Source organism: Cyprinodon tularosa, unplaced genomic scaffold, assembly GCF_016077235.1.
Source record: "Cyprinodon tularosa strain WSP-4 unplaced genomic scaffold, ASM1607723v1 ctg387, whole genome shotgun sequence".
NCBI classification, from domain to species: Eukaryota; Metazoa; Chordata; class Actinopteri; order Cyprinodontiformes; family Cyprinodontidae; genus Cyprinodon; species Cyprinodon tularosa.
In genome coordinates, this window is record NW_024039104.1 from 1,528,911 (window position 1) to 1,540,107 (window position 11,197).

Sequence of the window (11,197 nt, forward strand, 5' to 3'; positions counted from 1 at the left end):
TCCCAGGGCTGTTTCCTCAGCCCTATTCTCTATACAGTATTTACTAACGACTTAAAACACTACTGTTAAGCATTTTATTTCTTATTTCTTTCAATATTTTTTTGCCCAAAAGAAGAGGTCTAGGTCTTGACATTGTGATGTCTGTAAAACAACCATGAACTTCAGATAATCTGATAAGACTAAGAGACTGCATGTGTGTTCACTTCTCTGCTGACTTTACCTGGAACAGCTTTGAAAAGACTATCCTACTTTCAGAAAGTTAAAGTGCATCAACCATCCCTACCTTCTTACAAACTTCTACAGGGCAGTGATAGAGAGGCCTAACCCTAACCTGGTGCATTGCTACTCTGTGTGGTTCTCAAGCTGCTTTCAGCAGAACAGGACGAACCTACAGTGGTTAGTGAGGGCAACAGAATGTGTTATCTGATCACAGCTATCCTCACTGACAGACATTCAAACCTGACTCCAAAAGAAAACTGGGACCAGTGGAGCAGACTCCAGTCATCCCAGAACCATTTTTCTTCTATTTTTTGCACATATATCCATAAAAAAAACAATTTTCAGAAAAAAGAAAGAAATCCAGCAGACATAGTGTGTGATTGACAGCTGATATGCTAGAACTCTTTGTTCAGGTTATGGTCAGGGTGACTGTACATATAATCACTGAACAGGAACAATAATAAGATGATGTATTTTTTAGTTAAATTAAAGGTAAATGTGATATTTAGTTCCCCAAACGGTCTGTTGACAAAATGATAATTGACAATGAGCTCCATCTAGTGGAAAACAAAAGTATTTTTATCTTCTATTATTTTTTTTAGGTTTTTAAGATATTTAAATTGGGAGATCTGATCAGGAATAGACATGTCTTTATTTTATATTGTTTCTATTTTCTATTATCTCATTTTAATTTCCTTTATTTATGGACAGACAGGTAACAGCCTGGCTTCTTTCTGCATAAAGAATGTTCTCCCTCTGTATGATCGTTGTGTATGGCTGTTTGTTCTGCATTTCTACAGTGTGATAGACAGGAGGCCTGTCCAGGATATAGCCAGCCTCTCATCCTGGACAAGATTCATTGATCAAAATGGTCAACATAAATATGAAGGTAATATTGAATCAAAACCATTTCTGCACTGTAAGTGTGAATTTGAAGCTGCAGGGACAGTTACATTATAAGTGTGGTAATTGTAGAATTTATGACATCAGGCTGCGCATTCTGCTGTACGACCAAGGGTACTACCAACAAGTCACGCATCAATTATACCAGTGTGATATTTGGGTCAAAAGTGAAAATGTAGGTGTAATTTGTAAAGTTTAATTTGTCACTTACAGTCACAAATTCATTCAATTGTATTTATTGTATTGTATTTGTGTTAAAGAAAAATATATGTAACAAATTTCTGAAGAGTTAAATACATGTGTTTGAATTTGTTTTGTACCATATGGTTTAGATCAACGGAAGAAATTTTGTTGTAATTGAGACAGATAAAAAATATATATCTACAATTACAAAACTCCAAAGTTACAAAACACAAATACAATAGTTCTGGACCATTTGGAGCAACTGAATATGTACTGTAAGAGGTTTTTAATGTGCAACTTGTAGAACACAATTTGTGTACTTGTATTTAATCATGAAAAGGTCTAAAAAAAAATTTTTACTTGTGAATTTAAAAAAAAAATGCAACTTCATATTCACACTTAAAATGCACACATAGTTTTGACTAAATATCACCTTCATACAGGAACGCCAAACACTGAATGGGTCTTTGACATCTAGTCACCTTAAAATACAACACCAACATGTTAGTTCCCTTAGTTTTGACCCCAGCACTGAAAGGGATCAAACTATCATATTATCATGTTTATGTGATTTCTGAACAGAGATATATGGTCTGAGAGCAACATTGTAACTAATTTATTTCATTTTGATTTTGAACTGATAATGTTTTTACAATATATTTCTAGGGAGATTTAGACAGAAATCAGGAGTGATTGCAAACGTAAATCATGTTAAAGGATGAGCTATAACATAATTTATATGTAATAACTGACACTGTAATCTACAGACACTAACATCCTGATATATTTGTTAAAAATCAAATGAGAAAAAAACATTCATGATAGTTCGGTCAAAGCAGCTTTGTCAAAACTCCTCCCAGGCAGAATGAGACAGTAGTTGGTGGTGAATTAGGTTTGCCGGCCAGACTCCATTTAGGGTTCCAGTGATACTGAGGCTTTGAGAATGACGTGAAGCTGAGTAAGTCCCATCTGCTACCTGCTGCTCTTTAGCCACTGTTAAATGGATTAAACCTGCCACACAAACTGCTGCAGTGCAACATGGAGTGTTATATGGTCCAGACTGTGTCTTGTCCATATGTAGGTGGTCACAAAGCAGTCTGTTAAGTTTCCGCTCAGCCAGCTGTTACAGTCTGTGGTCCAACCTTTGCTCTCAATCTCATCTTAGTTACTTGGAGAACAACTTATAAAATAACAAATTTACTGTCTCAGCATAATTTAGAAAGTTTGGTGACTGGCTTAGGAAAAAAGAAAAGTGGTGCATACTGTATATAGCCTCACTGCTTGTAGAAAAATAATCAATACAGTTATAAATAAATCTGGGGGAAAAAAAATTTAATCTCTTAAAATGTTGGACTCACAAGGGTCACAATAACTTTGCCTCCTGTTCAAGTGTTGGATATTTATTTATTTTTATATTTTGCATTTGAAAAACATTATCTGATTCTTCCTCTCAATCTATGATATGTTTGGGTCTCAGGCCAAAAAGTGCATTTTAATGCTGTCTAAGCTAAAAGGTAAGTCAGTCTGCTGGAGGATAGCAAATTCAACATTTTTTTGTCTATTCATGATGATTGGTTACCTTAATAAATTACTGGAAACTAATACATTTTCATCAAATTGGTGAGTCATCACTTTCCTCTTTATTTATAAGCTGCCATGAAACATAATTTAAAAAAATCTAAAGCTTTGGTTTTGCTGTTGAGGCAAATGACTGTTTGGTTAACATGTCTATGATGTAAATTTGTTGAAGGACAGCTCTCAGATGTTTTATGCAAAACTAACAGCAATAAAGTGTGTTTAGAGAATAAAAGTTTGCAAATGTACCTAAAGTGTCTGCTGCTAAAATGCATCTAAAGATAAAACTGCAGTTCTAAATAATAAAGAGAGAATGTAAAAGAAAATGCCAAAAAAAATGGAATATAGAGAGAAAGTCAAATCTTTATAACTGTGCTCAAGAAGTCAAGATTTAAAACTAGAACACAGAAATAGAGACAAAAGGCAGATGTTAAAAAAGTGTGTTTATGAATTTAATTCAAGGTACCGTAATTGAATTTTAATAAAAAAGCAGACTACAATTATTGGAAGTTTTCCTTACCGTGTAGTTAGTGACTATTAACAGTTAAATGTACATTGAAATTAACTTAAAAATGGAGAAAGGCTCACACTAGTCTAACTATATCATTAACAGTCTGCTATACTATAAATCACAGAGAGATTAATCAGCTCACCTGCTCATGTTCCATCTAAAGATGTAGTTCAGTTTAATCCTTATTACAAATTAATGCTTATCAAGCTTTACCTGGGAATTTGACCCAGATTTTCTTTTGTTTTTAGCATCAGCTGTATGTATCAAAGGTAAAAAATTCTAACATGTTGGAATCTTTGAAGGAAATAAATAACAAAAATGTATTATTATTTATATATATGTATTCAGTAAGTTAGTATTGTTTAATTAGTTATCTATATATTAGCTAACACTTAATTTTTTTAGATAAAACATTTTAGATAAATTATTTTTCTGGTTAACTAACTATTTATAAAATACACACATGCACAACCAAAGGTCAGTGCTTTTGTGGAAACACGGCAGCTTGAGGTCAGAATAACAAAGATGAGGGCCAGTTGGCCCAGCCTGAGCCAGGTTGGTGTTAAGACGGAAAAGTAGATCAGTGTCTGAGGATATAAAAACCAGTTCAAACATTGAGTCTGTCAGAGACATACTGAACGGCACATCACAACAGGTATCTAGATCAAGAGAATTGCACATTCAAAGGATTTATAACACATCAACCTGCTGTAAAACTGCCACCATGGTCCTGGAGGAGAACGAAGACTCCGTCTTTGAGCCCCAAATCACAGTGAGTATGTGAAAAAAAGGCTGAAGTGACAAGAGCTGCTTAGGCCCAAAGATATTGTATTTTATTTCATTTCAGTTGTTTTTAGGAAACTGTAACCTTCAACTCACTGTAGGTGTTATGTACATATTGATATTGACACTTAAGACAGAATACCTAAAAAATAAAAAATAAGTAAATAAAATCAACTATATATATTTACATATTGGCCATGCATGAGGGGGTACACCCTGAAGAAATGTGATCTGAATGATTGAATACAATTTTTTTTTTAGGAGGAGTATGTGGAGACTCAGTATGGGGACATCCACTGCATCATGACAGGAACTCGAAAAGCAAACCGGCCTGTCATCCTGACCTTTCATGATGTTGGACTCAACCGTAAGTCCCCGCCCTCCCAAAGAGCAACTCAGTGTGATGTTTTGTTTTTAAAGAAATCCTTTTCTGTCTAATATCATTTTATGGATTCACTCTGAAAGGGACTTTTCTTAAAGTCTATTTATTGGATTTTACATTTTAATTGGACCCTAATAAGATCATTTTATCCATATTTTAATGTTTTCAAAAATCAAATATTTCTAATTTGTTATTTGAATTATGTGAAAATCTTAGTAAAAGCAGAATATAAAAATCAAATTATAATATTTTTCCGTGTGCTTGTTTTTCCATACAGACAAATCCTGTTTCGAAACTCTGTTCAGCCATGAAGACATGCAGGAAATTGTTCGCCATTTACCTGTTTGTCATGTTGAAGCTCCTGGACAACAGGAAGAAGCCAAAACGCTGCCCGCCGTGTGAGTAAATTACTTTGGTATTCATTTCCCTTCAAGTCTTAAAAGAATTTTAATAGGACTGATGTGAATGCATCCCATTAACCAGTATTGATTTCCATAAATTACCCCCCTTTACCCAGAGATAGTACAGGCTAAATGACATAAAATTAATAAAGTAAAAGAAAAAAGAAAAATTTTAGGCTAGTTTTTAAATTACATTTACAAACCTTGTTAAACACATCACACGTATTGTAAAAAATACTATAACATTTAATAACACATTTCCACAGGGGTGTATCCCTGCTCATGCCGAATTTACATAACACTTGTGCATTCACAGACACATAGAAATTATCTTTCTGCATTTTCTGACAACCTGTATCTGGTACCCCTAATATTTTGAAAGTTAAATTTACTTTCATCAGACACTTTGTTTTTAATTGACCTCTAAAAATAAGGTTTGAGTAAAGATATCGATTTCATCATCTTTTAGACTCAGATTGCAATTTGTGATTGAGCTACTATTTAACGAAAGCTTAATAACTGCTAATAAACCTGACATTTGACCCCTCAGGTACACCTTCCCTACCATGGACCAGCTCTCAGAGGTCATTCCTGCTGTCCTCAATCACTTTGAGTAAGACAAGACTGTCCAAATGACAAACATTTTACCTCATGTTCTTCTCCATCTTGAGTAATGCAGCTCTTCTCCATATGCTTTGCAGTCTAAACAGTGTCATTGGTGTGGGAGTTGGAGCAGGAGCTTACATTTTGGCCAGATTTGCAGTAAGTCTGATATATTTTTGGCTTCGTTGAAATCTCAAGATGGTCCTCCTTCCCATAGAACTTTGAAATTAATAATCCCTGCTTTTGTTATTGTATATTGCTCTATAATTGTAAATGGACAAACAGCTAGAGGTGTCAACAGTTACAAACCAGGTCAAATCAAAGGTGGTAATTGTCATGGGTGACATGGCTGTTCACCCAGGGCCACATCTGTTGGACCCATATCAATGAATCTGTTTTCATTTTTATTTTAGGTCAACCTTAGAACATAACCAGAATATTTAATTGTGTTATCTGGACAAACTTTATTTTATTTATTTATTTTGTTCTCACAGCTACGAGTAAAAAAATTTTTTCTCGCACACTATTTCAACTGAACTTTTTTTTCTCACAGTGGGTTAATTGTGTAATTAGTCAGAATTTGGACGACTAATCCTTTGTAGTTTTATGGCTAATGCTTTTTTCCCAGTCAGGAGACTTTCACTCATTCAGCCATTCAAACACATCTGCCCTTATACAACCACATTAAAAGCCGGAGCTTAAACCAATAGGGGGAAATTCTGCATTTTACACAACTGTTGCCCCATAGGATTGGTGTGTTATTTAGGAAAAGCAGAGATGATTTCCCCCATTTTGTTTATGGGTCATAAATTAGAAATCTGCAAAGTACCAGTATAGTTATGGATAGTTTTGAGGATCTGCAAGTGATCGATCGAGCTGGCCAATGTAGTGGGAAATTATTGACATTTGTATGATACATCTTCATAGTTATATAAAACTTTATTACTTTGCTCCTCCTTGTCCTTCATCAGCCTGAAATTGTACCCTCTGCTGTTGTGTTGACGTGTTTTGTTTCCTGATAGTGACATAAGCTATAGAGGCTTTCTATAAGTTTGGCAGCTTAGCGTCTTATGAAGTGTGAATACTCAGAGGCAAAACTAAAACTTTTCTTTTAATTGCCAACTCAAGAATAAATAAAAGATTCTCAGTTTTTGTGGAGTACTCAAGCAGTTACCGTTGATTAGACTTGTATGTGAGGGACCATGTGGGCAGGGCAAAAGAGACAGGGGCTCGCTCAGAGCAGCTTTTATACTTTAATGCATAAACACATACAGAGATGCCATACCAGTGAGTTTCCTGACAGTGGAAATGAACAGCTGACAAATTCCTTCTGCTTTCTTCTGTGTTTAGCTGAATTACCCCGACTTGGTGGATGGATTGGTTCTGATCAACATCAACCCCAATGCTGAGAGCCTAATGGATACTGTTGCAAACAAGGTATATACAAATGCTTGGTTGGCCCTTCCGCCTTTAAACATCCACATCCTATAAGCTTAAGAATCTGAGTTAGTCTTAAAGGGTCAAATATGTAATAGTTTGACGTAAAATCCATTCCTTGTATAAGAAGCATAAAGTTCTGGTCACCTATGAACCTATAAAAGTACAGACTCAGTGCTTCATGCATCTCAGGAGAAATAACATCAGCTGGACAGTATCAATCAGCTGCATTTGATTGATACTGTGATACTTTGCAAATCATTAACAAGCATATAAAATAAAAATCAGAAACTAAAAGAAAAATAGTCCATGAGATATTTTCAGCATGAAGTCTTTCATAAATACGGTTTCAGTCGACCTTTACTTAAGTTTGACTTCTTCATAATTAGCATGATAAAAATCTATAATAAATTAACATGGATGGTTGATAAACTGTAAAGTCTGTGTAATTTTTATTGCCTGACCAGCATCATGCATAAAATGTATTCAATGGTTCGTTTTTAGGGGAACAGAGTAGAGCACAGAAGTTTTCCGTTATTTATTTCTTATTTAGGCAATATGTTTTTTAAGTACTCTTTGGACAAAATTCGTTAGGAGGCTCTAAAAACAAATATGTAAATTGATTTTGTATTTTTAAAAACTGCATTGATTTCCATTCCAATTTATCTAACTAAATTAAAGTTAACTGTCATTAGTTATCTGTCATAGAATTACTAGAAAAATCAAACTGATAAATATGCAAATAAGTCAACACTTAAAATGCTCACTGTATCAAAAGGGCTGTTTAATTAATAGACAATGTATAGTTATAGGTGTAGTTGTCTTGCAAAACATATTCTTTCAGAATGTCAATTTACTTCATAGTTGCCTAATTTTTGCAGATTGCAGAAAAATTGCATGATATTAAAGCAAGGTCAACCATACTGTGGTGTTTGATGGGCCCCAAATTGAGTCCCTCTTAGGAGCTTTTTAATATGAATATGTAAAAATGACAGATTGTGTTTGTGTTATGCTGTAGATTACCGACTGGACCCTCACTCTCCCAGACAAAGTTATCACACACCTTTTTGGAACGGTAAGGTATCTTGATAGCCGTTTATATGTTCACAATAGAAATTAAAGCAAACGTGTGACATACATACTTCCTTACTGCTAGGATGAGATCCAGGCCAATCAAGACCATTTGACTACATATCGTCACTATATCACAACAACGATGAATCAGTCCAACGTGAGTCAGTTCCTACGTTCCTACAACAACCGCAATACCCTGGAGGTAGAAAGGCCTGTTGCTGGAGGGAATGTTAATGTCAGGACCCTCATGTGAGTAAAATAAGAGATTTAAAACCAGGGTTGAACTTTGGCAGTACCTAATAACTAATCCTCTCGGTTCTGTTGGATCATGCTACAGGTGCTCCTCCCTGTTGGTTGTTGGGGATAATTCTCCAGCCGTGGAAGCTGTGGTCGACTGCAACTCTAAACTGAACCCTACGAAAACCACACTACTTAAGGTAAACATACGAATGCTAATGAGAACAGTATTGAGCTAATTCAGCTCCACAGAACAGCAGAATACAGCACAGATGGATGTATTATTACTGCATTACAGCAAACAAAACATTTGAAACACTGTCATGCAGTGGTTACGCCCCTCTATCAGCTTTCCCTTTCTCTACCGCAACACAGACAACAGAAAGTGAAAACAGTCCCCTCAAGAAGCCCTTTCTACAATTTTTCTGTACCTTTTAAGTAAAAGTATATTATAGAAAAGAGATGTTATATTGAAAGCTTCATGTTGTGAGCGGCAATTGTGCCACCCCAAAGGCTGTGCCGCCCTGGACAATGAGCCACATTTATAACACATCAAAATCCTGTTCTGCTGAGATTTCACTTTATACTTGAGCATTCATTTTTAACCATGTCTTGCAGAAAAAATACAATTTTCTGATAAAACAGTTAGGAAAAAACTGATAAAACAGTGAAGCAGTGGGGAGCAAAGCTGCCTTGTAGCAAGAAGGTTCCGGGTTCGTTTCCCAGGCTGGGAACTTTCTGCATGGAGTTTGCATGTTCTCCCTGTGCATGCATGGGTTCTCTCCAGGTACCCCGGATTCCTCCCTGAGTCCAAAAATATGACTGTTAGGTTAATTGGCTTCTCTAAATTCTCCTAGGTGTGAGTGTGTGCATGAATGTTGTTTTTCCTGTTTGCCCCTGTGTTGCCCATAGATAAAATGGTGACCTGTGCAGGGTGTACCCTGCCTCTCACCCATAGACAGCTGTAGAGAGGCTCCAACACCCCTTGGGACCCCAACAGGGATAAGCTTGACGGAAAATGGATGGATAAAACAGTTTGTGCAATTAAGCTTTAATTGTGACTTTATTACTTTCTTCCAGATGGCAGATTGTGGAGGACTTCCTCAAGTCGACCAGGTATGAGAGTAAGCTAAAAGAAAAGTAGTCTACGCTTCCCTATTGGTGACCTAATGGGTTAATGTTTTATGTTTCTTTTTTGTTTGTTTTGTGTTTCTCCTCATAGCCCGCCAAAGTGATTGAAGCTTTGAAATATTTTATCCAAGGAATGGGATACTGTGAGTAAAAAATATAACACTATGTGTGTGCTTTATTCAGTGAGCCCTTGCACTCCAAAAAACTCTTCTAAATACTTAGGTACAGCTGAGCCGGCATATCTAATGAAGTCGCTTTATTTTTTTAATTTAATTTTCACGCCGTTGTTGTTTTTTCAATCCAGTTTAATCTTGTCTTCTATAATCTTAATAGCAGTACAATGCAATAACAAGGTGTTAATCATTTTTCTTTCAGTGTCCAGCGCCAGCATGACCAGACTTCGCTCACGGACAACCTCCAGTTGCAGCAGCATCTCGCTTGATGGCTCACGAGGCCGTGCACAGACCAATGAGCGTGGACGAACACAATCAGAAGGCATTGAGGAGAAGCGTGGGCGTGCGCACACTGATGTCTCCATGGAGAGTATTCCTACTATAAGCCATAACATCTCAAACACCACTGAAGTGGCATGCTAGAATAACAATGCTACTTAGACAAAACTCTTTATACCTGCACTTATACCTTTATTATTTCCTTTGCTTTCAGAAATTATGTTATTATATTTAATTTAAATTGAAGATCACATATCATATTTTAAGTTATTTCATTCTTTTATGTTACCCGTCTAATGTTGTCCTCTATTATCTGAACCAGTGGCTTGTATCAGCTGTAGACTTCATTGTTTTTTTTATTTTGTCAATAAATAAAGTAGAGGAGTAAAAAAAGGTTGCCATGTAATTCTTCTGAAAACCAAAATGTGTTTGTTAGTCCTGCTTGGATTTTGAGTTCAAAGTTGTATTTATTGAAAAACAAACCTTTTTTTACATCTATAAAAGGGTATAAAAAGGTTATAATTGTGAAACTGAACTGTGCTGTGTAATCATAAATCTCCAGTAATTAACTTCCTGAGCATGAATACCAAAGTGTTAGAAAAGGACAGTTCTAAAACACAAATGTGACTGCCTTTTGCAATGTGATAAATATTCTGTGAACATCTTCTCAAGACATTGTTCACCTAATTGTTCCTTCACAATGTGAAGGAAGGCCATCTACTCTCTCTAATCTGGCTAATAAAGTAACAATGCACATGATGTATAAAGCATAAACCTAACAAAATGGAAGAGAAATCCATTGTGATTTCAGGTATGGTCATTTAAAAAATATATATTTATTGAAAAAATATGGCTTTCAACTGTGCTTTGAGTTTCTTTTCAACCCTAGAAATATGGAGTTCAGAAATATTATGGACTGAAATATAGCCAATCTTTTTGACAGACAAGATTTAGACTATGTGGCTATTTGTGTTTGCCAAAACATAAAAGACAATTTCAAAAGAATTATGTCATTTTATATAGGGTTTAAAGAGAACACTTTGGGCAAGGCATTAGGATAAGTTCAATAAAGATGTTCAGTTTGTGTGATCAAAAATAGCTAGGAAGGATGAAGTTTGATTCGATGTGATATGAAGGAAGGAAGGAAGTATACAAGAGGATGAATGCAAGAGTAATAAGTGGGAATGCATAAGCACTTGAGGAAGGAAGGAAGGACGGACGGATGGACGGATGGATGGATAGATAGGCCACTAGATGGAGCAATATACCAAACCTCAATAAAAAGGTTAAGTTGTTTCAGTCAAGA

The 11,197-nt window shown here is 35.6% G+C and overlaps 1 protein-coding gene across 1 annotated transcript; it reads left to right on the forward strand.

Moving 5' to 3' along the window:
* The first annotated feature begins 3,991 nt into the window (after positions 1-3,991).
* LOC119791321 (protein NDRG1-like) lies at positions 3,992-10,293 on the forward strand. The gene is made up of 12 exons (XM_038297362.1): positions 3,992-4,163; positions 4,436-4,541; positions 4,834-4,954; positions 5,508-5,570; positions 5,659-5,719; positions 6,911-6,997; positions 8,016-8,072; positions 8,154-8,320; positions 8,409-8,508; positions 9,389-9,424; positions 9,531-9,582; positions 9,815-10,293. Exons 1-12 carry the CDS (start codon positions 4,116-4,118, stop codon positions 10,033-10,035), a joined length of 1,119 nt encoding a protein of 372 aa, XP_038153290.1. The 5' UTR covers positions 3,992-4,115; the 3' UTR covers positions 10,036-10,293.
* The last annotated feature ends 904 nt before the right edge of the window (positions 10,294-11,197 follow it).

Excerpts from the sequence above, each read along its gene's own strand:
- LOC119791321 (XM_038297362.1), top strand. The coding sequence starts at position 4,116 with ATGGTCCTGGAGGAGAACGAAGACTCCGTCTTTGAGCCCCAAATCACA. Across the intron at positions 6,998-8,015 it reads TGGATACTGTTGCAAACAAG|ATTACCGACTGGACCCTCAC; the intron begins GTATATACAAAT and ends GTTATGCTGTAG. Across the intron at positions 8,509-9,388 it reads CGAAAACCACACTACTTAAG|ATGGCAGATTGTGGAGGACT; the intron begins GTAAACATACGA and ends ACTTTCTTCCAG.